Source organism: Panthera pardus, unplaced genomic scaffold (genome assembly GCF_024362965.1).
Source record: "Panthera pardus isolate Hobbes unplaced genomic scaffold, ASM2436296v1 HiC_scaffold_24, whole genome shotgun sequence".
In the NCBI taxonomy this organism is placed as follows: Eukaryota; Metazoa; Chordata; class Mammalia; order Carnivora; family Felidae; genus Panthera; species Panthera pardus.
In genome coordinates, this window is record NW_026526810.1 from 111,859,187 (window position 1) to 111,884,923 (window position 25,737).

Genomic DNA, 25,737 nt, shown 5'->3' on the forward strand with positions numbered 1-25,737 from the left:
AAGCAGCTCTAGGCTGACAGCAGAGAAAACCAATGAAAACATCACAGACCAGTACTAGGGAACCTCAGATCTTCATGCGTTGGATGAGGCAACCGAAGCGTAGCAAGGTGAAGTGACATGCCCAAGGTCACAAAGTGGCTGCAATGTCTCATTCTATCTAGCGAAACACTTGTGGACGTGAGATCCCCTCCTGTGGCCGAGACAGGTGCCCTGGGCTGGGAGTTAGGAGGTCTGGGCTCTTCTACAGCCATCTGTCCTCAAGCCACACTTTCTGCCTTTTCCACTTGTCTAAAATGGGGATGAAATCATCCCGTCACTCAAGACTGGTGTGAGAACCTGATGAAAGAAGCGTTTTAAAAGTGCTCTGGAGATGTGTATCAGGGTATGAGAGTGAGGTATTAGGAGCGAAAAGGCCTGCCGTCCTGCCTGTGACTTGCTCGAAAATACTTCAGCCAACAAAAACAGGTGGAGCAAATATGGCACCATATTAACCACGATTAAATCTACGCGGTGGGTATTGCCAGGCTAGCCTCTCCACTTTTCTACATACTTGAAAATTTTCTTAAGAAGCATTCCATCATTTTTTTTTTTTTTTTAAAGTGCTCTGGCCAGGTAAATGGAAGGGGACGGTATTACTCACAGAGAAGACGCCCTCGGGGAGATCCAAGTCCTGGGCTCTGCGGCCAGGTGGGGTCTACCACCCCAGGAGATGGAGCAGTCCACTCTTCACCAGCCCGGGGCACAAAGAGCCATGGTCAGGAAGTGATTGGCTTCCTCCCCAGGCAGGCCTGGTGCCTGTGGCCGGGTGAGGGAAGCCTCCCGCCCACCCCTTCTCAGCGCAAGGCACCATCTGACAGACACAGCCCTGCAGCGGCCACCGGCAGTGGGGACCTTGGGGGCTGCCTAGCGCAGCCAACCGCTGTGGGGGGGTTTATGAATATGCAGATAGAGGCCAGAGCTGGTTGGCTGCCACCCCCCCATGCCATCTCCTACCCCCGCCCCAACTTAGATGCCCAGAAAAGCTAACCCTTCCTGAAATGCCATCTCTTCTGCCTTTGCTTAAAAATTGGGGGACTTAATTACCCAGCTTCTCCCATTGCACTGGCCTTTGGGGAGCTCCTGACCTCTGCTTCCAAATTCCCCAGCGAGGCTGCTCCAAAGCGAACATCGTTCTCCCTGTGCCTCAAGCATCCTGAGGATACTAAAACCGCTCGGCACCAAAATATGGCATCTTGGCCGTGCGGGAAGGAGTGGCTGTGTGGCTTCTCCTTTTAGCAGAGGTCTAAACACTGTTGGGGAGGCTGTTTGCTGGGCCAAAAGCCTCCATCTGTGACAGAGCTGGGGAGAACTCACTGGCCAAATCCACCTACCCCCAGACATCCCTTGAATTTTGCCATCTTCTCCTCCTTCAGTTTGGGAAGTGGAGTGTATGTTATGATACACGGCAATGAGAATCAATGAACTACAGCTCAACTCAACATGGGTAAATCCTCAAAACGCACTGTTGAGGGAAAGAAGTAAGTCACAGAATGACACAGATGCTGTGATTCCAGTTATATTACGTTTAAAAATAGGCCCAACAATGTCGAGATTTTTATCGCGTTCCATCCATCCGTTATCGTTAATTACAATTGAACAGAAGGGTATCTGGGTGGCTCCGTTGGTTAAGTGTGTGACTTCAGCTCAGGTCATGATCTTGTGGTTCGTAGATTCGAGTCTTGTATACTTAGTTTGGGGGGCTCTTACCTGTAAGAAAAATGTCAAGACCTCTCCAGCTGTGCTGACAGCTCAGAGCCTGGAGCCTGCTTCAGATTCTGTGTCTCCCCTCTCTCTCTGCCCCTCCCCCGCTTGCTCTCTCTCTCTCTCTCTCTCAAAAATAAATAAACAATAAATAAATAAATAAATAAATAAATAAATAAATAAACATTAAAAAAACTTAATGGAGAGATGGACAGATAGATGGAATCTAGGTATTATGAATAATACTAAGTGAATATAGGATATAGTCTCTATTTTAAGAAGTCCAGAAGATGGAAAGATAGGCTATAGCCCAGCCATCTACCATCTGGTCAATAATATTAAAAAATATGTAAACAAGGATGTGAGTGTGTAGTTCAGACCACACGTATGAATATTGGGGGATTTCAGGTAAGAGAAAAGAATATTGTGTGTGTTATTTAAAGTAGGCTGCCTCCTCCATTGTGTTTTTCATTAACTGAGCTATTTATCCTTTCTAGAAGCAAAAATTTTTTCTTATATAATTTGAAAGTAAATACATATTTTCCTCAATTTAAAACATAGGCAAAATAAATTTAAAGTTTAAGACACATGCGTATAGAAACTATAATGGAAGGGAGGGCATGGGTTAATATATAGTTGAGCCTGGCAGTGGTTAACTCTAGGGGGACCAGCAGGGAAAGACACATAGGGCTTTTCTATTTTAAGCTGGATGGTGAATGTGGGTATTCCTTTTACTATTTTTTAAAAGGGGCGCCTGGGTGGCGCAGTCGGTTAAGCGTCCAACTTCAGCCAGGTCACGATCTCGTGGTCCGTGAGTTCGAGCCCCGCGTCAGGCTCTGGGCTGATGGCTCGGAGCCTGGAGCCTGTTTCCGATTCTGTGTCTCCCTCTCTCTCTGCCCCTCCCCCGTTCATGCTCTGTCTCTCTCTGTCCCAAAAATAAATAAAAAACGTTGAAAAAAAATTTTTTTTAAATAATACACATATATTTATATACCCTTTTGAATATATATTTTACAATTAAAATGTTTTTTAGGGGCACCTGGGTGGCTCAGTCGGTTAAGCGTCCGACTTCAGCTCAGGTCATGATCTCACGGTCTGTGAGTTCGAGCCCCGCGTCGGGCTCTGTGCTGACAGCTCAGAGCCTGGAGCCTGTTTCGGATTCTGTGTCTCCCTCTCTCTGACCCTCCCCCGTTCATGCTCTGTCTCTCTCTGTCTCAAAAATAAATAAACGTTAAAAAAAAAATTAAAAAAATGTTTTTAAATTCCCTTTTGAAATTAAAAACAAAACAGATGATCCAGTAATCACACCACTGGGTATTTACCCAAAGAATATGAAAACACTAATTCAAAAGGATATATGCACCCCTATGTTTATTGCAACATTACTTACAATAGCCAAATTAAGGGCGCCTGGGTGGCTCAGCCGGTTAAGTGTCCAACTTCGGCTCAGGTCATGATCTCAAGGTCTGTGAGTTCGAGCCCCACATCCGGCTCTGTGCTGACAGCTCAGGAGCCTGGAGCCTGCTTCGGATTCTGTGTCTCCCTCTCTCTCTGCCCTCCCCTGCTCATGCTCTGTCTCTCTCTGTCTCAAAAATAAATAAAAATATATTTTTTAAATTTTTTAATGTTTATTTATTTCTGAGACAGAGAGAGACAGAGCATGAGCGGGGGAGGGGCAGAGAGAGAGAGGGAGACACAGAATCGGAAGCAGGCTCCAGGCTCTGAGCTGTCAGCACAGAGCCCGACGTGGGGCTTGAACTCACAAACGGTGAGATCATGACCTGAGCCGAAGTCGGTCGCTCAACCGACTGAGCCACCCAGGCGCCCCTAAAAATATTTTTGAAAAAAACCTTACAATAGCCAAATTAGGGAAGCAGTGCAAGTGTCATCAATAGATGAATGGATAAATGGTATATATAGTGGAAAATATACATATATATATATAGTGGAAAATATATATGTATACATAGTGGAATATTACTCGGCCATAAAAAAGAACAAAATCTTGCCATTTGCAACAACATGGGTGGATCTAGAGAGTATAATACTAAGTAAAATAAAACCAATCAGAGAAAGATAAATACCATATGATTTCACCCATGTGTGGAATTGAAGAAACAAAACAAAGGAAAGAGACAAACAAAAAAACAGACTTGTAGCTACAGAAAACAAACTGATGGTTACCAGGGGGGAGGTGGGTGGGAGGATGGGTGAAACAGGTGAAGGGGATTAAGAGTGCGCTTATCCAGGTGGCTCAGTCTGTTAAGCATCCAACCTTGGCTCAGGTCATGATCTCATAGTTTGTGAGGTCAAGCCCCGCATTGACCTCTCTGCTGTGAGCACGGAGCCCACTTCAGATCCTCTGTCCCCCTCTCTCTCTGCCCCTCCCCCACTCGTTCTCTCTTTCTCTCTCTCTTTCTAAAATAAATAAAAGTTTTTTTAAAAAAACGAGTGCACTTAGGGGCGCCTGGGTGGCTCAGTCGGTTGAGCGTCAGACTTCGGCTTTGAATTCTGTGTGTGTGTGTGTCTCTCTCTCTCTGCCCCTCCTCCACTCACGCTCTGTCTCTCTCCTTCGGAAATAAACATTAAAAAAAAAAAAAGAGTGCACTTATCTTAATGAGCACTGAGTGATATACAGACTTGTTGAATCATTATATTGTACACTCGAAACTAATGTAACACTGTATGTTAACTATATTGGAATTAAGATTTTTTTAATGTAAAAAAATAAATAAATTCCCTTTTGAACTCTGCCACAAACACAAGTTTATGAACTTACATACATAACTCCTGTCCTAATAGATGATGCTATGTCCTAGGAGGCTCTAAATACAGAAGAGGGTGAGAGCTTATTGGGTTGGAACTTGGACTTCACAGAAGCTCATTTATGAGTCTGAAGGAAATCGATTTCAACCTTTATCCTCTGAGACAGACTTTGCATTCTGCTGTACGTGTGTGCGCGCACCAGCACGTATATGTGGGTGTCTAAAACCGTAACATCTGAGATTAACTTGGGTGATCACTGAAACTCCAGGAGAAATGCTTTGCCACACATCATCTATGCCTGAACTTCTAAACTTTAGATAGGAACCTCTCAAACGAATTACTTAAAGTGGAAAAAATTAAGTAGCTGTCTAAGAAACATTAAAACAAAGTGAAGCAGCATTTGAGATTCCTCCACTCTTTTTTTTTTTTTAATGTTTGCTGATTTTTGAGAGAGAGAGAGCACAAGCGAGAGAGGGGCAGAGATAGAGGGAGACACAGAATCTGAAGCAGGCTTCAGGCTCTGAACTGCCGGCACAGAGCCTGACACAGGACTCAAACCCACAAACCATGAAACCATGAGCTGAGCCAAACCGGACGCTTAACCTGACTGAGCCACCCAGGCACCCCATAGCTATCGAAGAAATACTAACAGCAAACCCTGCAAGTGATTACTGTTTTGGGACTCTTTAGCTGCATCCAGAAGTCTTATAAGCATGGCAGTATTTAGTAATTCCATTTGTATTTACTGAGTACCTACAGCATAGCAGGCACTGTGTTCTGTGCACAGGATTCAGAAGACTAGAGTCATCTCTCCTCCTTCTGCTCTGTCCAGGAGAGGAGACAGGAAAAAAAGGACATTATAATGCAAAGGAGAGACACAGGCACAATGCTTTGGAAGCACAGAAAAGGTATCTGTTAACTCTGATTATTAGGAAAGGGATTCAAAAGAGACTCACATGATGATTAGAAGTCCCTAGGCAACTAAGAGGTAGGATCAGCCCACGCCAAGATGGGAAGGAGTGAAATAGCACACCGGGGCTATTGCCAGTGGTGTGGTAAGGACGAGAGCTCAACATCAGTGAAAATCAGGGGGGCGGGGATCACAGCATAGCCAAAGGCCAGGTTATCAGGTGCCTGGTCAAACTGAGGAGTTTGGACTTCATCCTACTGATAGGTTGAAGCAATTGAAAAACTTCAATCATAAGAGTGACAGGATTAGATGTGTGTTTCTAAAGGATCTTTGACATGGAGGATGGGTTAGAGAAAGTGTGAGTGGAGCCAGGTGGTCCCTTTTGGAAGCTTTTAAAAGAATCCAGGTGACGGATGCTGAAGACTTGATCAGGGGCAGCAGCTGAGCAAGAAGGTTTTCTCTATTTCTCGTTAGGGCTTCTGCCAATCCTTGTAGGATTGAGGTGGAAGCTTCCAGAGTTTAGGTGAGTGAAGGCACCATAAAGGTGCCTGCGGACCTGGCAAGATGACTCAGCTGAAGCAACCAACATGAACAGGCATTAGTGGCTCATTCATTCATTCATTCTTAATTCCACCAAAGCTTATAGGAAACCTTTTCTATTAGGAAGGTGAGCTATACGGTTGAACATTCAGGGGCTTGGGCATTGAAGGGGAGGGAAAACTAAAGAGGGGTGGTGGTGCTATGTGCTTTCACTTTGAAGGTTTCACGCAGGATGGTTAATACACACCTACCTATGCCAATCTCTGTTCCAAGTGCTGAGATACAGCAGTGAACAAGACAGACAAGGTCCCTCATTTCGTGGTTTGTATTCTAGGGATAGAGTGACTAAGGAACCACCTCCAAAATGCATAGGATGTATGGGGTTACAATTAGCTTGGAGAGAATTTGAGCAGGACGAGGGAAGATCAGGAGACGTTGCAGAAGTAAGGCTACTTGCTGATCTTCGCTGGTAAAAGGGCAGTGGGAACCTTTAGAGGTTCCTTGGGGCTGCTTCTTTGTTCTGGGGTTAGGGAGGCCAGGAAGTGACTCTTGCTTTTTTTATATATATCTGAGGAACCCGAGGCTCAGGAAGCAATGTCACCTGCCCAAGGCCACTCAAGTGTAAGATAGGGCAGGCGTGTCTGCCAAGGTCCGAGTTCAAAGCCCATGCCAGCCTCCTTCTCTTTGCCGGTAGTGCAGAGGTGGAAAGGCGCGGTGTCCCGGGGTCCCAGGAGAGACTGGCGCCAAACTCACGGCCAGCTCTGAGGAAAGGTCGGGGAGGGCGGGACTCCGGGAGCGGCCTGGTCTCCGGACAGTCGTAGGTGCCCCGGGAGGACCGACCCAGGCCGGCAGGCAGTGCAGCGGGCTCCAAGAGCGCCCCACCGCCGTAGGCTCCCTGGCGCTGACAGGTGGGCTGAGGCCGGGGCTGTTCCGAGCGGCCCGTCGGTTCCCCCCACCCGCCAGTGGTTCGCTCCGAACACCCCTCCCCGGGCGGCAGGTACCGTGGCCCGCCCCGCTTCCGGCTGTTGCCGGGCCCTATATCCGGTGTCCGCCCGCCCTCGGCTCCGCCGCTGCCGCCGCCGCGATGCTGTCCCGGTCACGCTGCGTGTCTCGGGCGTTCAGCCGCTCGTTGTCTGCTTTTCAGAAGGTACGGTCCGGCCGGGCCGGGGCCCCGGCGGATGAGAAACGCGCCGGCGGGCCGAGGGGCAGCCTGGGGAGCTGGGGCGCGGCGCGCCGGTCAAGCCGGGCACCAAGGGCACCGGGACGCGGAGGCCGCGGACTGGGCGGCCCGGGGCCGCGGCTGCTCTCTGGGGCGTCTTGCAGAGCCCCGCGGCCCCCAGCTTTCCCGAGGCAGCCGGCGCCCCGTCCCCGGCTGCGCCCCACCCTCCGCGCCGGGGCTGAGGAGCCTCCCAGAGCCGCGCCCGTCCCGACACGAGACTCAGAGTTTGGGAGGAGGCGCGGCGGAGTCCAGACGGGATCCGGGGCCCGCCCCCTCTCTCCCGTTAGTCAGTGGGTGTTCAGCCCCGGTGGGAAGTTGAGATAGTTTGTCAGGCCCGGCTGGGACTGAGAGCCCTGGTTGTTGCATTTGCCTTTTGGAGTCATGAGATTCACCTGTCACTAGCACCCGGGCAGCTTTGAGTCTGTACTTAAAAGAAAAAGCTGTTTCTTCCCTCCTTTCATCTTGGGTGACGTCGATAATGTCTTCTTTCTCAACAGGGGAACTGCCCTCTAGGGAGACGTTCCCTGCCTGGTAAGTTGTGCCCTTGTCTTCACCTAACATGCTTTTCTCCTGGGCAGAGCAGTAAGTGAGGAAACCGGGGTGCTAATGTTTCTCCACATGATGTTCAGATATATAGGAGTGAAACAAAGTACTATTTAATAAGAACAGCTATCGTTTATTCATTTAGCACATAGTCACTGAGTTTCTCCTGCCTGTACTAGGTGCTCCCTAGGGATGCAGCAGCTGACAGTTCTTGCCCTTCTGGAACTTCCAATCTAGGAGAAAAGACAGTGTAAATTGCTAAGCAAATGAGGGATCATGAATTTTGGTCAAGCGCCGAGAAGGAAACAAATGAAGGTGGACAGAAGGGCCCCCTTTAGTAGGGGACATTAAAGCTGCAACCCAGAGGGTGTGACAGAGGCCAGTTCAGTGAAGACGAGGAGAAGGAAAGGGAATAGCATGTACAGAGACCACGAGGAAGGGAAGAGCTTGGCAGTGTTTTGGCACTGGGAAAAAAAAGGTGATTTAGCCAGAGAATTTTGGTTAAGGGAGGGAATGGTCTGAGATAGAAGATGGTGTGTGGACTATTGGAAGGAATTTAGGTTTTATCCCAATAATTTTTTATATGCCTGGCATAAATGTTTGTTGAATGAGTTGATCCTATTGTGAGCTTTCTGTGTGCCAGGCATTGTTCTGAGTGCTTTCTGCACATTTTGCAGTTAATCATCAAGAAACAATAAAAGAGGTATTCTCTTTTACAAATGCATAACCCAAGAAGGGGTAAGTGCCTTCACCAAGGTCACTCGGCCAACTATCGGTCAAGCCAGGTCTACCTGACTCCTCAGCCTCAACTCTTAACCCACCATGTTGTCGCTTACTCCTGTGCTCAACAGATGAATTATTGAGTTCTTACTACATGCCAGGCACTGTGCTAAGTGACAGGGATACCCTCCAGAATCTTAAGGCTAGCTGGAGAGACAGCAAATATGCATTTATGCACACGTAAGGACACAATTACATTGTGATGACTATGAGCGAGAAGTCCAGGGTGTAATGAAAGGGTGGGATGTAGCCCAGCTTGGGAAGGTGGAGAGTGTGGTGAGAATGTCACTAAAGGCTTCCCAGAAGAAGTGACATTTAGGCCAAGTCTTAAAGAATACATAGCAGTTGGCCAAGAGAACAATATTACAGGCAAAGGGAATTGCTTGTGCAAACGTTTTCAGGCAGGAAGGGACTTAACCGGTCACAGAAATGGAAAGGAAGTCTGTCTGGCTGCAAAGATAGGGAGGGCTGTACAGTTCAGGGATGTGTAAAGTTTTTGGACTTCATCCTAAGAGTCCTGAGAACATAGGCACCTAGCAGAGTGAGCTTGTAGTGGACTCTCAACAATAAATATTCTTTTAAACTAGGAATCCCAAAAGTAAACATTTTCCCCATTTATAGACTGGCAGGACAACGGAAAGAACTTGGGGTTTGTACTTGGGGTTTGCGTTGTGTCCCAAGGCTTCACCTTGGGCTAGTTACTTAAACCTCCAGAAACCCTACTTATGTATGAAATGGGAATAATGACAGATGGTCGTTCTACTTCAGGGAGGTGTGAGACATGAAAATCAAAATGAGGTCATTTATGTGAAAGCTTTTTTTTTTTTTTTTTTTTTTAAATTAGCATGAGAAGGGGAGGGGGCAGAAAGCAAGAGAATGTTAAGCAGCCTCCGTGCATAGTGAGGAGCCAGATGCGGGGCTCAATCCCATGACCCTGGGATTATGATCTGAGTCAAAATCAAGAGTCAGATTGCTCTGATGGCTCAACCAACTGAGCCATCCAGGTGCCCCTGTGAAAGCTTTTGGTAAACCCTAAAGCACTGTATAAATGAGACTTGCTATAGGATGAACTCTAAATTGGACTCAGGGTTCCAAAACTCTGTATGAGCTGTTGGTTGTTCTGGCTCAAAGACATGCTGTACTTGGGATTTGTACCGCAGAGGCATTGACTGCTGAACAGAGAAGTGACTTACTTGACTCTGAAACCTTGGAGATTTGGGGGAGGAGGGGGCACAAGAGAGTGCTGTTTCCCATTTGGTGTCTCCTGAGCCCATGGTTTGGAAAGAATTGTTAATAGATCTGAAGGAAATAAGAGCTATGAAAGAATTTGTTAGGGGAGGCAGCTGTACTGTAGTAACTAGTTGTCACTTGGGGAAGTGCCGTTATCTGTGATAAGGACAACTGGTGGAGCAGAAAGGGGCTCCAACCTTGTTGAGTCTGACCAGAGGGGAAGACCTCAGGGAGATCACAGGAAGACAATAAACTGAAATGAGGGACCGTGATTTGCTTGGTACTGGGGCAAACTGGAGACCCTGAACCTAAAGTAGCCCAGTCTTTGCTACTAGAGTTTGGGTAGTAAGATTTCCAGCTTCATGCATTTTAAGTAACCAGGGAAACAGAAACCCAGACCAAACATTCCCACTGCTTCTCAGATGAGGCTGTGTGTAGTCACAAGAGAAGCCATTATGTGTCTTTCTCAAGTTTCAGTTATATTTGAACACTTGGGGAGTAGGGAGGTTTTATTGTGAAAATATGTAAGGATAATGGAAGTTTATGAATTTTAAGGTAAATAAGATGATAAAACTACTTCCAGCTTTGCCCTTAGAATTCTCCCCTTTCCTCTTCAAACATATACCCAGTCTCATCCCCACATACCTGTTGCTCTCTGCCATTGAGAAGCAGGACTCTTTTGATAAAGATTATATTGGTGCCTACATTTGATCTTGCTCTATCTCAGCATTAGGAGGTGAACAGACTTTTCCATTCCCAGCAGGTAACCTGTATAAGATAAGAGTTGTTGGTTAAGAGTTGTTTTGTTTCTTGCAGGGGTCTCCTTATGTCAGGGACCAGGTTACCCTGACAGCAGGAAGATTGTGTAAGTATCACTGGGGAGCACAAATGTGTGACCACAGGGTATTTAAGACTCTAGTTCTGAATTTGACCATCTGCTTTCTTCACTGGCTTCGAAGCCTAGCTATCAAGGTGGTTATGTTGAGTCTCTAGACCTAATCTTGTTGTTGATTTATGATGTGTGATATACCTTGAGCTTCAGCCTCATGTCCAGTGCTGGCCCGAGAGTGTGGTTGTCCTCAGGTGTTTAGATTATAAAGAAAGTGAAATTGGAACCCTCTCTTTATGGGAATAAATATACAAGGGTACCCATAAGTATTCTGGTTGGATACGGATGCTGCCGAAGGGCTGGAGGTTAACATTTATTGTGGAGATTTAGAGCATCCTCTTGGTAGCATAGTATTCATTTTTGAAACAGTAAAAGCAAAAGACTAGTCAGTTGAGTCCTGGGACTTTGACTGCTTTGGAGGGAATGCTATTATTGCATAATGCAGTTTGAGAAAGGCCACCCATGTGTGTTTCAGATTAACTTCTGCTTATGAATGTTGCTTAATGCCACTTTTCATTCCAAGTATTTTCAGGGTGGTGGTAAGAGGATGCTCTCTAGTTATCGGTTAAACAGCTGTCAAGCTACTTTCTGTCTAGGGAGAGTCTTTAAAATGAAGGGTCAGCAGATTAGTTCCTTCTTCACCATGCATCACAATGGGATTTTCTTTTCAATTGAGAAAATGATGCACTTAGTACTAAAGGAATGAATTTCTGAGGTTTTTTTGGAGGGCAGTTGACATTCATGAGTCTTTGAACTGTGTATTTTTTGATCTAGCAATTCCATTTCTAAGAATCTATACTGAAGAACTCCTGGTATACCCAGATTTCTCTCAAAATGGGGAAACAACACGGGGTTGGTTAAGCTATGTCATGTTAACACGTTCACACTATGATAAGTGGGAGAACGCAGGTTATAAAATGGTTCTGTATTTTTACTGTACTTTTTTTTGCTGTTTCCAAATATTCTACAGTGAACATATAATACATTTTGTTTCTTTTTTTTAAGAGAGCATGAGCAGGGGAGGGATGGAGAGGTGGAGAGAGAGGGAATCCCAAGCAGGCTCCATACCATAAGCTGAGAGCCCGACATGGGACTTATTCTTACAAACCGTGAGATCATGACCTGAGCCGAAACCAAGAGTCAGACACTTAACCAACTAAGCCACCTAGATGCCCTTCATCTACAATTTAAATGAAAATTGGAACAACCACAAATTTCTATGCAATATATACAACAAATTACCATCTGAAAGTAAATTGTTTTTCAAAAAAACACTAAAATTTCAGGGGTGAGATCACCTTATCTTATAACTGTTTTTGTGTTGTCTTTTGTCTGTTTTCTGTGAATAAGGTACCCACTTTATCTTAAAAATCCTTTCATCATAAAACATTTTGATTTTTCATGATTCAGAAGTGGTCTTGCAGTGCCACCAAGTTCCTTTTCCTGGAGACAGCCAGTGCTCCAGGTTCTTGAGTGTTCTCACGGAGCAGTCTCTGCAGTTGCACATTACCCACCAGTTCTGTCCCACGAACGTGTGCTTACACATGGTTATAGACTTTATGCAGATTACTTTGTGTTCTGTGCTTTTTCAAAAAATAACATACATTTTCCCCTTGATTCCACATAGATCTTATAGTTATTTTGACATTACAAAAGTAGAAATGTCAAAAGGCAACTTAGGGGCGCCTGGGTGGCTCAGTTGGTTAAGTGTCCAGCTTCGGTCCAGGTCATCTCATGGTCTGTGAGTTCGAGCCCCATGTCAGGCTCTGTGCTGACAGCTCAGCCTGGAGCCTGCTTCAGATTCTGTGTCTCCCTCTCTCTCTGCCCCTCCCCTATTTGTGCTCTGACTCTCTCACTCACTCTCTCTCTCTCTCTCTCTCTCTCTCTCTCTCTCAATGATAAATATTAAAATAAGTAAATAAAAACAAAAGGCAACTTAAATCTGTTTTTCGTATCCTAAAGGTGCTTGTTGTAGAATATTCAAACAGTCCTGAAGTGTAGAAAGTGAAAGTCCCCATCGGTCCTAGTCATTCTCCCCAAATGTATATGTGTGTTAACAGATAACCATGGATACCATATATATCTACATGTCCCACTCTCTAAAGTTAACCACTCTTATTGCTTTCGTGCATATAAGGTGATCTCATTCTCTAGTTTACATTATATGAAGTTAGTGCCATATTGGAAAATACCTTGGTCTTTTGAGGTTCTTCTTGAGTGGGTCCAGAATGGACCAGTGTGCTGCCTCCTAGCAGGAGAACAGACTAAGAGATATCTTAGGACTTTTTTGGTGGTTCTGCCCCTGCCCCCACCCTTGGCCCATAACATCTTGTTTTAATACAGAGTTAACTGTGTCATCTTGCTGCCTTATCTGATCTCGGTCTGTAATCGTGCAGACAAAAATTTCATTGTTTGTGGCGCAATGGCACGTACTTTATCTTAGGTGGATTTGGTTAAGAAAAAACCTAATCAGGAAGCCAGTTCCTTTTGGTGGGTGTGCAAAGGACCAAGATGCTTATCTTTTCCTTCACTGAACCAAATGTAAGGCTCTATTTTGTGAGACCTGACGTTTCACTTCAGCACAGGGTTCTGGACTCACCCGAGGAGCTTACTTCTTAGGGCACCCAAATCATCTGGGCTCTGCCATAGACCTGCTGAGTCATAATCTCTGGGGATGGGACCTGGACACGTATGCTTTGAAAAAGTTCCCCTAGGTGACACTGATGGACACCCCTGGCTGAGAATCACTGATTTAAAGGGAAAGTGATCCATGGTGCCTTATCTAGACTAAGATGTGAGTGGTTCACCTGCTAAAGGAGCTTACTTTTCTTATGTTTTTTCTGTAGTATTAACAACAGTAGTGTCTTCAGTGTTCGCTTCTTCAGAACTACAGCTGTGTGCAGTAAGTACCAGCCTTCAATTCCCTGCCTGCTTGGGAATGGCGTTTTAATGGGAAGAGCAACAATGGAGTTTAATTAAAACGGAAATATATGGACTCCATGTGATTTTTCTTTTTTGCTCTTTTCCTAGAGGATGATGTGATTACAGTCAAAACCCCAGCGTTTGCAGAATCTGTCACAGAGGGAGATGTTAGGTGGGAGAAAGGTAAGATTTCAGGCCTTACTCGTTTCTTAAGTTTAAATGCTTTATAAAGTTGTCATTGCCCTCCCCCTCTCCCTGCCTCAGTAATTGGGCTCCTTTCTTCTTATTACGTGCAGTGTAATTTTTCCTGACCCTACAGGAAAAGGGTGTTTTAACACACCTGTCAAAAGGGATTTTGTGGCTATTAGAGTCCTTCCCACTTAACAGGCAGCCTTTGACTGTCTTTTCAGCTGTTGGAGACACTGTTGCAGAAGATGAAGTGGTTTGTGAGATTGAAACTGACAAGGTAGGCTTGTCCTATATTTATGTAATCTTTCATGCTCTCCCCCTTGGTTTATTAACCTAATTAAAAAAAAAAAAAAAACAGGGACTTAATTGTTGTTTAAAGATAATTTTTAACTTGCTTTAACCTCCATTGTTAAATTGTTGGAATAGCTCATTAAAAAGAAAACAAGTCTTAAAAGTTTATTTTTGGATTGTTCTCAGTATATGTATTATGTACTTTAGTGGCTTTAGTTTTGTGTGTGGTGGGGGGAGGGGGTGGTGGTGCACACACGTGTTCCTGCACTTGTGTGTTCCTGCACTTGTGCTTGGGCATGAGATGTTTGGATTTTTTTTTTTTTTTTTTTTTTTTTTTGGTATCACTTGGAAACACATTAACTGAACATTGCTTTAATGTTTCTGTGAAAGGACAAAGGGTGAATCTTCACAATAGCATTGACTCTTCATTACTCTGAGAGTGTGGCCTTGGTGTTTCTATGTGCAGAGTCTTGTATATCTGTTTTGCAACTGTTGTGACTCATATTGGAGATTCTAGACAATTAAATTTCTAATGCTGAGTAAAAATTTGAACTCTTTCCCCATCTGTCCTTGTTTTCCAGACATCTGTGCAGGTCCCATCACCAGCAAATGGCGTGATTGAAGCGCTTTTGGTACCTGATGGGGGAAAAGTAGAAGGAGGCACTCCTCTTTTCACGCTCAGGAAAACTGGCGGTAAAGAAGTTCTCCTGGTTGTCAAGGTCTCCAGTGTTCCCCCTTGGAATTGGGCCTGAGCATAATGTACTAATTCCTTGATACCTCAAAGACTATTTGGCATTCCGGCTGCTGTTAGTTGAGGGACTAAGGTGATATTTATATAGTGGGCACTTTAAATATCAAGTTCTAGAAGAAAGGGGTATTTTAAAAAAAAACTTGTAATAACTCTTCTTTCCGTGTATTTTCTTATGCTGGACCTTTTCTTAAACATATAATAGAATGAAGAAGATTCTAAAGATAGTGATTTTTTTTTTTTTTTTTTTTTTTTTTTTTTTTCCTCCTCCCCAGCCCTGGCACCAGAATCACATGGGGGTTTTAAAATAAGACAAATGCCTAGACTCCATGGTCCAGGGATTCTGATATATGAAATCTGGTGTTAACAGATCCTGGCTATTATAGTTTGTTTTTGGGTGTTTTTAATGCTCTCCAAGTGATTCTGATACAAAGCCAGGGCTGAGAGCCACTGTTCTACTAAAGTGAGAAGAAATAATATTTCATGGTGTCCATTCTGGAGAAGTCAGTGTGTTTTTTCCACTCGTGTTTTCTCATAACATTTGTAGGGAGGGTTGCTCTTTCCCTTGGGAAGAAATAAGAAACAAGAAAAGGAATTATATGGGACCTTACAGTCAGTATGAGGGGCTAGAAAAGAAAATAACTGGTTTTCTGATTCTTTGTTAAATGCTGTGACTGCTAACGTCTCTTTCTTTCTCGTTAACAATATAGTTAAGTAGAGAGATTAATCAGGCTGAGACCAGGCTGAGATAATGTGTGGTAGAAGGCTAGGGAATAAGATCGATTCTTCCAGTTGAAGAATTCTATCTCTTTATCATTCCTGGAAAAGAATGTTCTTCTAATTTACATATGAAACCAGATATGTACAGCTGGATAAACTCAAAATACACATTTAATTTAAAGTTGTGAGTTTAGGGTTTGGCCACCTCATTGATTTATGAGCATTATGCTAGATGAAACGCTCTGAACTCTAAGTCTGAGTGAGCCTTTATTTTAGACCTTTCTTTTTTAATAGTTCGGAGTATTCTTCCACACGTGATGTTAAAGTAGAAGATGAGACTGTCAGTATTCCTGTAACTAGAAATGTGTTGCTTTCATGTATTTGTATTAGCTAGCATCTTCAATTGCCTGGATTTCTTTTGCTTGGAAGTTTATATTGCCATAGGCTTAGTAGGTGCTGTGAAAGTACTCGCTAAATTTGACCAGCAGTCAATACATGTGAAATCAGGAAGGCAGCTGAATTAAGTCAGTTATGTAATGTAGGACATCCAGGAGCGCTGGGAAATGGAAGGATAGGGCCTCATATCATTGTGTGCATTTCATACTGCCTTGTATATATGGCAGATGCCCAGGTAGAATGTGTCAATGATTCGAGATAGAGCTTTCGCTGCTCAACCTTGCTTAGTGTCTGATTTGGTTGCTTTTCGTTCCAGACAACGCCAATGGCCTCTGTTTTTGTTTTTCAGCTGCTCCTGCTAAGGCCAAGCCACCAGAAGCTCCTGCTGCTGCAGCCCCAAAAGCAGAGCCTACAGCATCGGCAGTTCCTCCTCCCCCTGCAGCATCCATACCCACTCAGATGCCACCAGTGCCCTCACCCTCACAACCTCTCGCTAGCAAACCGGGTAAGCCTTCACCTCCCACGTGTCTCTGTGTGGGAGAAGAACATCTCATCTAATGTCATGTTCCCTCATAGGGCAGAATCTGAGACTAATCATGGCTCTGAACAGGCTCTGTTGACGGCTTTGTAGAAGGAACTGTAGACTTTGTATCAGAAGACCTGGATTTGGATCCCAGCTTTTTGTTTACAGCTGTGTGACCTTAGGGTAGTTACTTAACTTCTCTGAGCAGATCATTCACTTGTGAAGTGGGAATGGTCCTAGTACACCTCAGAATATCTTCAGGATTAAGGGACAATACAGTATGAGAGCACTGCCACTTAGTAAATGTTATTCTGATTTTCTGATGCAGCTGTACCTTCCCTTCATTTTCAGTGTCTGCAGTAAAACCCACTGCTGCCCCTCCAGTAGCTGAGCCAGGAGCTGGCAAAGGTCTGCGTTCAGAACATCGGGTAAGCCTCTGGGGACCACTTCCAGGAAGAGGCAGGGGGCAGCGTTGAGATTAGTGGAGTGCAGGCCCTGTGGTGCCTACCTTTGAATGGCCAGCAGCTCATGGAAACTGAGTTTAGGAAGTGATGTATTCACAGTCACATAACAGTCAATTGATAGGACTAGATAGAACCTAAAGTCTTCTGAACGTTTACTTGTCCAGTGGTTTTTTTCCCCACTGTGTTGTGCTACCGCTGAAACGCCTTGGTTGAGTGAAATATTTGCAGGAGATGGGAGCTTACTGACGTGCGCCCTCCCTCCCACAGTAACACACACTGTAGAGAGGTGGTTTGGTGAGCTCTGTTCCTGCCCCTCAGGGACACTTAGCTGAAGGCTACATAGTAATAGTAGCTACCGGGGGGGGACATAAAACCTCAAGGAAGTATGGTCAAGTGTGTGGGTTCCCCTGCCTGAGAGTACCTCCTAAAAATACTGTCGCCTCAAAGTTTGTTGCTTGTGAGTTTCCATTCCACGGTAGCTATTCTCATGCAAGTCTTTATCACCAGAAATTGCCCATTCTGTCGTGATTCTTGGGCTGTCCCAAGACAAAACCATAAATTGGTTTTGGTTTTTAAATCAAACCATTTCCTGACCCTCCATTCTTGGTCAAATGCAGGCACATCTGAGTGAGTAGTTTTTCTCTGGGTCTCCTCTCATTCTTGCTCAGAGGAACAAAGCCACCACAGGCAAGAGAAAGCCTGGAGCTCTTGTGCTTTATTACTATAGTCCTTGACCATCCAGTCCTTGTAAGCTGAGTGCTCCCTTGGACCGAGCGGGGAGGGCTTGATCCAGAGAGACCAAGTTGTCAATACTTGTCCCACTTTCAGGAGAAAATGAATAGGATGCGGCAGCGCATCGCACAGCGTCTGAAGGAGGCCCAGAATACGTGTGCGATGCTGACTACGTTCAATGAGATCGACATGAGGTGAGCGCTCTGGTCCCTATCTCCTTTTCCTTGGAGAACACTTGAACTTGCCCCAGCCCCTACCTAGTGCTGATTCCAAAACTAACAGCAAGAAGAGGGATGCCTTTGCACTGTTTGTTGACTGACACAAGAAGTAACCCATCAGTTTCATTCTCTAATTGCCTGCCTCTGTGACTTAAAAAACTGGGCCTTTTATACCTGAATCTTGTGACGTCTGATAAATGAGGCTGATGATGGTGTTAAACTCTGATGACCTGATAACTGGTGTTGAGTTGCCAAGTAGAGATAGGGCAGCCACGCCAGTGAGGCTTATGTCTGGCCCTACCCTGGAGACAAAGAGCCACTTGACTCACGCTCAGAGCCAGGGCGCTGCACCCTGCTTCTTTCTCACAGCGACCGCTCCTTAAGTGCACTTCTAGGCAACTCAGACTGGTTGATAGAAAGGCATAGGCTTGTCTTTGCTTTCACCTTTACCAGCTTTGATAAAGAAATGAAAAGCGAGTTTTTGTTTTGTTTTGTTTTTAAAGTAAAAACCTAAGAATGATAACCAAAGGGACAATTTAATATAACCATTTGTATGGTGAGCTGTTGACTCACCCATTTTCTTCAAGGTTTTGATGTATACAAGTGTCAGCACTGTGGGGAAGACAATGTAGTTAAGTTTTGCAGCATTTGAGCACTTACTGTGTACAAGATGCTATACTGTATTTGAGGGGCATACAAGGATAAGGGAAAAAGAGCCCTACCCTTTTAGAGCTTACCAGGTGGTTTAGATAAACACAAAGTAAAATCTAGAAAAAGCATCAGAAGAGTACAAAAACTATGAGGTGGAGAGAATGAGAGTATTTGTTTTTGAGGTATAGGGCAGAGATGGGGTGGGGAGGGTCAGGCAATACTCGGAGGAAAGATTTTTTTTTTTTTTTAATGTTTATTTTTGAGACGGAGCGTGAACAGGGGAGGGGCAGAGAGAGAGAGAGAGGGAGACAGAATCCAAAGCAGGCTCCAGGCTCTGAGCTATCAGCACAGAGCCTGATGCAGGGCTCAAACCCACAAACCATGAGATCGTGACTTGAGCCGAAGTCAAACATTTAACTGACTGAGCCACCCAGGTGGCCCTGAGATTTTTTTTTTAAGGTTTTATTTTTGGTGGGGGCGCCTGGAGCTCAGTCAGTTGAGCACTTGACTCTTGATTTCGGCTCAGGTCACAACCTCATGGTTTGTGAGTTCAAGCCCTGCATCAGGCTCTGTGCTGACAGTGAAGAGCCTGTTTGGGATTCTTTGTGTCTCTCTGTCTCTCTGCCCCTCCCTCCCGTGTGCTCGCTCTTGCTAGCTCTCTCAAAATAAGTAAACTTTATATATATATATTTTATATATATATTTATATTTATATATTATATATTATATATATTTATATATATTTTTTATATATATATAAATATATATATAATTTTAATCTCTACCCCGTGTGGGGCTTGAATTCACAACCCTGAGATCAAGAGTTGCATACTCCACCACCTGAGCCAGCCAGGCGCCCCAGGAAAGAGATTTTTAATAGGTTTTAAGATCAGCTAGCATTTTGACACAAGTAATATTGGGGGGAGGGTCATTCCAGATGTTGTAAACAAACAATATGGACCTGACACACACAGGAAGTACAGGATACATTTGAGAAATACCTGATGTCAGGAATGTGTGGGAAAGAATGGGAAAGGAAGTCGGATCCATACTTTGGAATGTTTTGAATGCCAGGGGTAAAAGTTTATATTTAATTCAGGAGGAAGACCATGAAGTCTTCAGGTCATGTCTTTGCTGCTTTTTATTCTAAGGGTTTACTAACCTACTTTTCATTAGGGGAAGTTGTTTTCTTTTGAAGGGATCTGAAAAACATAGAGAAGGGAGTGATGTATTGACAGTGCGCTGTGGCATTGTTCCCAGAGTAGGGCTCTGTGGCTTATTTCACTAGATGTTTTCCATTTTGTCGTGAAGCTTCCTACAAAGACTGGATATCATTCAAGCAAAAGATTTCTCTCCTTCCTATCCGTAGGACACAAGGAAGGGCCTTAACTAATGAATCACAAAGGCTGCAGCTTATGTTTCAGTGCATTAGGGCCAGATTGTACACAAATTGAATTGGACTTTGAAATTCTACCTAATTCCTTAAGACAAAACATGTAAATATTTGTGGCCTTGAAAGATGCAGTTGGCCCAACAGCTTTGATGGAAAGGTAAGTGCAGTAGCTGGATCACCTTTCAGCAGCTAATCGAGGTGTCACTTAACAGTGGCCTGGGGTCTCACTGCAGTCAGTAATGTGGTTTAGATCGAGTGCCCTTTGGGTCTTGTGCTGATCGGCTACCCATGAGGGGCCTTTCTGAGGCCTTCTCCTCTACCCTGTTGTCCCAGCCCCTGCCTCCAAGGGCAGAGCTCTGAAATAGAAACTGCTTAATGACCAGACAATAGCATTTGGGCAGGTTTGAGAGCAGAGATGTTTATCACATCTCTTTCCCTCTTCTGCAGCTCTTGTGTCTTGGGAACCAGTAATGTCTTTAGGGTGGTAATCCTAGCACTAAATAAGGTTAGACTCAGGAAAACAAACATTTAAACCCAATCAGGCCCCCTAGGAAAACTTCCTTTTTCAAAGGCAAACGGTCTGAAGAGGGAGTTAAAGTTATACCATCTTCTTTGGTGCTAATGTCAAATTAGGCCATTATAGGGAGAAAGGGAAAACTGAGCGTTTAGGCTTGAGATAAAGTTCAATTCAATTTCCATCATGGAACTGTATTCCGATAAATATTGAGGTTTCTGCAACAAAATAATGGGAAAATCATTTCCCACTAACTGCGGTATGTATGTGGTACACATCTGTGGAGAAATGAGTCCTAAATGAACAAAGGCTGTTTACGTTGTAAAGGCTTCTCAGAAGGCCCTGCTGCTTGTACTCTAAAAACTTAGGTCCACACATCTCCAGTTTTCTAAATACCAAGGAAACCACATCCATTAAACTGATATTAAGGGCAAGGGCTACGTCTTTATTATATTTGTATCTTGATGTCCAGCCTTGTCCCTTTCATGTGGTGGGTGTTAGCACCTGTTTGAAGGAACGGTATATGGAACTGCTAACTCTGGGGGGTGAAGAAGAAATCTATTGACTTTCCCGTGAGCCTAAGAGGACACTGGACTCTACCTGACCGTATATAGTCATGGATGCTTTTGCTCACATAGAGCCCAAACACCTGTGGAGGTTTTTGTTTTTGTTTTGTTTTTTGTTTTCATTATTTAGGAGACTGGAAGAGGGTCACAAGGAAGTCATAATCAAGTTTGCTGTGGATTTTGGGGACATAATTGTAACAAAAAGAATACTATTTATTTTATAGACTGTGTTTATGCTTAAAACAATTTTTCCTCAGAGTAGAGAGCTCATGATTTTAGTGTAGCTAGAAATCACGTTCTTATCCAGTCAAGGATGTTGGTATGCTGTGTGATCTCTTGATCATATTACCTGTCACTGAAATTTGTGATTTCTGGAACAGGAAGGAGCCCTATAAGGGACTTAACCTACCTTAAAGACTGGACTGATTCTTTTGATTCCAGGTTTTGTAAAGGAACAAGGTTATTATATTGACCTCCGCTGGACTATTTCAAAACTTGAACTTAGGTAGATGGTCCAGAGTAAGGGAAAAATGTTTACCCAGTTGTGTACACGGAGTTAGAAGCTGGTATGAAATCAAAATAAAGGCTTTGTGGTCACTTTGTTTTGTGATGTGTTTTTGCAGTAACATCCAGGAGATGAGGGCTCGGCACAAAGATGCTTTTCTGAAGAAACATAACCTCAAACTAGGCTTCATGTCGGCATTTGTGAAGGCCTCAGCCTTTGCCTTGCAGGAGCAGCCTGTTGTAAATGCAGGTGAGTTTGTGGTGGCCGGACCCCAAGAGGTCCTAGGAGATGTGTGCAGGAACACAGACTGCTCCCACACACACAGAAAGTTGGGGGCCAACAGACCAAGACTCTTTCATACCTGTGAAAACATGAGTGTCTTTCCCCAGAGACTTCTTGGTTCACCCTCCTGAAATGGTGTCATGATTATTTACGCCTCCCCCGCTCCCCCAAGCTGGACAGAATGGTTTCTCCTCCCAGTTCATAGTTTGGCAATTGCTCTGCCATCAGGCAGTTCTGAGCAAGCCCAGTTTTCCAGGCTTCTCATGTCAGGGTGGAAGCTTATGTTCTGTCTAGCACCAGCCTTCCCACGGACCCTGGCATCTTGTGGCCTATCACACTTGGCATAGGTTCCAGGGTGACCTTTGGTTTCTGGTCACTGAACCTCACTGGTAGGCTTGGCCCTTCTTTCATGGACTTGGTGCTCGTTTTCCTTACTTTCTGCTCACCTACGTCATTGCAATGTTGATCTAACAAGCAGTTCTTTCCTATTGAGATGCTTCTCTGTTCCCTGGAAGATTGGAGAGGGGATAGTGACACTTTTGCAATCCTCAGCAGTGCCAAGGGTCCCTAAAGATCTAGAAACAGAAACCCTAGTCCCTTTCATTGAGTGGTGTACTTTTAGGTAGGTAGAGGGGCGTCCTTGCTTTGCCCAGATGTGTCCCTCCTTGTGTGTTCCATTCCTCTCATGCTTTCCTGATTGGCTCTCCATCCCTTTCTTCTGCCTGCCCGGACATGTAGGCAATTCTCAGAGTTCTCTTGGCCTCTTTCTCACGTTACATGCTTTTCCTTGGTGGTTTTCTAACAACACAACCGTAGACTTGCTATGGAAAAGATTCCCAAGCTTGTGTTTTCTCAGCCCTAGACCTAGATTTTTTCAGCTGCCAGTTTGCTATTTTCCACTACCCTGCTTCCTCCCGAGCCTCCTAGAAAGAGGCCTCCCTCACCTCTTGTGAGAGTAGGCGGTGGAACCAGCGGCCCACCCACCCCTCCTTTTGCTAATTTGCCTTTCTGGGAGCACTTTGTAAACCCCAGCCCCTTGTCTGTTAAGGGAGGGCTTGGGCAGAGCTGGTGAAAAAGAAGCCAGTGCATACCTATCCCTTGTGAGCCGGTGTATTGAGCCCTTCTGAGGGCTCCCCCCAAAACGGACACTCGTGTGGTCAGGCTCAGTCAGGGTCACTTGGGAGATGTTGCGATCAATGGGTTGGCACATTGGTTACAGCTGGAGTAAGAGGAGTCTGCTGCCTGTGGTGTGGTTTTCAGGAGGCTCAGCCAACAGTGTACCAAGCAGTGTGGATTTTTACCCTATTAATGGAGTTATTTCCATATTAGCCTAGGCTTGGGGAGTTGTATGTAACGTGTGTTCTCTCTCGTAGTGATTGACGACGCAGCCAAAGAGGTGGTGTATAGGGATTATATTGACATCAGTGTTGCGGTAGCCACCCCACGGGTATGTTGGGGAAAGAGGGGGGAGGCTCTGGTCTTGGACTCTGTCTGTATGAAACAGGCCCTTCGGGAGAGAACATTTTTATAATCCTGTCTTTTCGGAAGGGAGTTAGTGAAAGACTAACCTACTTTGACCACACCACATCCTTTTCTCTTGATGTGAAGCCTAAATATTTTAAGACACTCAATCACATGGAGTAATTAAGATACCCAGTGGGAAGGGAGACCATAAACTTGAATCAAAGGAGTTATAAAGGGTACTATTAATTTGCAACTGAAAACAGCTTTTCACTCTCATCAGGGTCTGGTGGTTCCTGTCATCAGGAACGTGGAAGCTATGAATTATGCAGATATTGAGCGAGCCATCAGTGAACTGGGAGAGAAGGTACAGTGAAAAGCAGCATGTGTGCCAGCTGCTGGGCAGGTCAGGGAGGAAGGACTGGAGAAGGCCGGGCTCCCCAGTGGGCAGTGCTCGGGGAGGTGGAGCCTCACTTTGCTCCATAAGGAGTGCCGAGCCCGAGAATGGCAGTCGTCCGAGGAGCTTATGTATAGCCATCTGGCAGAGCTCAGCGTGCTCTTGTATCAGAAGGTATCCTTATCAGAGGAGGAGGCCTGCTGAAGAAGGAAAAGGTCCTCGAGGCATCGTACCTTTCCTCTGGTGGAACCCTGGCCACAGGCGTCTCAGCTGAACAATAGCTAGAATTTGGACTGTTGATCTCAGATGGGAGCCTTCTGGACTCCCTTTAGGTAAAGAAAGCTGGGTCGCACTTACATTTCAATTATTAAATCTTCATTTTTTAGGCGCGAAAGAATGAACTTGCTATTGAAGATATGGATGGTGGTACTTTCACCATTAGCAACGGAGGTGTTTTCGGCTCACTCTTCGGAACGCCCATCATCAACCCCCCTCAGTCGGCCATCCTGGGCATGCATGGCATCTTTGATAGGCCAGTGGCTGTGGGAGGCAAGGTAGGAACCATCCCTGCTAATAATGCCCTAGCAGCTAGATGATGAGGAGAGGGAAATCTAACTGCTCATTATAAAAGATTCACTGCAGTTTCAGACGTAAGTTCCATTCTTAGTTTCTGATTAACAGCTAGAGCACTGATCCTCAAATTGTGGTGTGTGCATCAGCAGCATTTGGGAACTTGTTAGAAATGCAAATTCTTGGACCCTTTCCCAGACGTGATGAAGCAGAAGCTGCAGGTGATTCTGACGTGCATTAAAGTGTGAGGACCATGGTGCTGAAGAAGGCTTGCCCCTTCATCTGGAATGGTCAGCAAGCTCCATTCTCTAGGTGCTGTGGGGAGTAAGGGTACAGTTGGAAGCATGGTCCCTGCCCCGGGAACCAGAGAACAGCAATGGAGAGTCTGTGAGCTGCCGGGTTATATGAAGGTTTAGTGGTTCTCTGGGAGTTCAGGGAATGAAGTCAAAGGTCTTGAGCTGGCCTAGAAGATACATTGGTAGGAAAATACTTCCTGGGATTCCTGTGTTTAGTACCTTTCTGGGTCACTAACTCCCTTTTGTGAATCCAAAAATCCTAGGTCTTCTCCCTTGAAAATGCTCACACACGCAACTTGGCATACAATTTCAGAGCATTTAAGGATCTCTGGTTACTTTTTAAAATTGTAACCCTAAAGAAGAAACTTCAGGCTGCTAGAATTTAAGGACAAACTTTTTCTTTAGATGACAGATGAATGAAAGGGCAGAGCATATTTTTTAAAAGGCACTTGTTTTCTTGGTTAAACTTTCTTGAGTGGGGGAGCTTTGCACTAAGGGTGGGCCTTGGTCTTTGAATATATTCTAAGTGTCCAGAGGCAACAACAACGGGAAAAGCTCTGGAACCAGAAACTTCTCTGTGGACCATGCTTTCTCATCACCCCACTTCCAGTGGGGCCTCCTCTGCTACAGACAAACCTGTCAACTTCTCCTCCCTGCAGGTGGAGGTGCGGCCCATGATGTATGTGGCACTGACCTATGATCATCGGCTGATCGATGGCAGAGAGGCGGTAACTTTTCTCCGCAAAATCAAGGCAGCGGTAGAAGATCCTAGAGTCCTCCTCCTGGACCTTTAGGAGGAAGCCACGTACCCTACGCACCAACCATGCAGGAACTGAAAACCAGTCTTCTCCCTGTCCCCTCACGGGTCCCAGGTTGGCCTGGTGTCAGGCACATGTTGTTGGCCTCAAGCAAGGAAACCAGGGCACTATGTAACCAGCAGCCACAGGTCTCTTCTTGGTATTCTGCCAGGCTCTCCCCTTCTGTGCACCCTTCTCTTACACTCGAATATCTTCTTTAGGCTTGCGGGAGAGAGCGCCTTAATGGATGCTCATTAACATTTCCTGCCTTTCTCCCATTAGTCTTGTGCAGAGATGATTTTGCTTCTCCCCTGTGCCAGTGTACTACAATAGGGAAACCACTGGGGACCATGTGATCAAGTTTGTATCTTTTGAAAGTCTGTTCTGGGCTAGGAGGGGATGGTGTCTCCCAAGCTCAGAGCGGCCTCTGTCCTGGCTGTGCACATTCTCACTCGATTCCACCTGTGTGGAGGCATCAACCACAG

The 25,737-nt window shown here is 45.1% G+C and overlaps 1 protein-coding gene across 1 annotated transcript; it reads left to right on the forward strand.

The window, feature by feature from the left end:
• Positions 1-6,966: 6,966 nt before the first annotated feature.
• On the forward strand, positions 6,967-25,608 carry DLST (dihydrolipoamide S-succinyltransferase). Its single transcript, XM_019427172.2, has 15 exons — positions 6,967-7,103; positions 7,673-7,706; positions 10,545-10,593; positions 13,464-13,519; positions 13,648-13,722; positions 13,950-14,005; positions 14,601-14,712; positions 16,233-16,388; positions 16,758-16,834; positions 17,699-17,796; positions 21,568-21,698; positions 23,105-23,178; positions 23,476-23,559; positions 23,976-24,143; positions 25,115-25,608. Exons 1-15 carry the CDS (start codon positions 7,041-7,043, stop codon positions 25,247-25,249), a joined length of 1,368 nt encoding a protein of 455 aa, XP_019282717.1. The 5' UTR covers positions 6,967-7,040; the 3' UTR covers positions 25,250-25,608.
• The last annotated feature ends 129 nt before the right edge of the window (positions 25,609-25,737 follow it).

Coding starts and splice junctions, on each gene's coding strand:
- DLST (XM_019427172.2), top strand. CDS start 7,041: ATGCTGTCCCGGTCACGCTGCGTGTCTCGGGCGTTCAGCCGCTCGTTG. Junction 13,520..13,647: donor CAGAACTACAGCTGTGTGCA/GTAAGTACCAGC, acceptor CTCTTTTCCTAG/AGGATGATGTGATTACAGTC. Junction 21,699..23,104: donor GCAGCCTGTTGTAAATGCAG/GTGAGTTTGTGG, acceptor TCTCTCTCGTAG/TGATTGACGACGCAGCCAAA.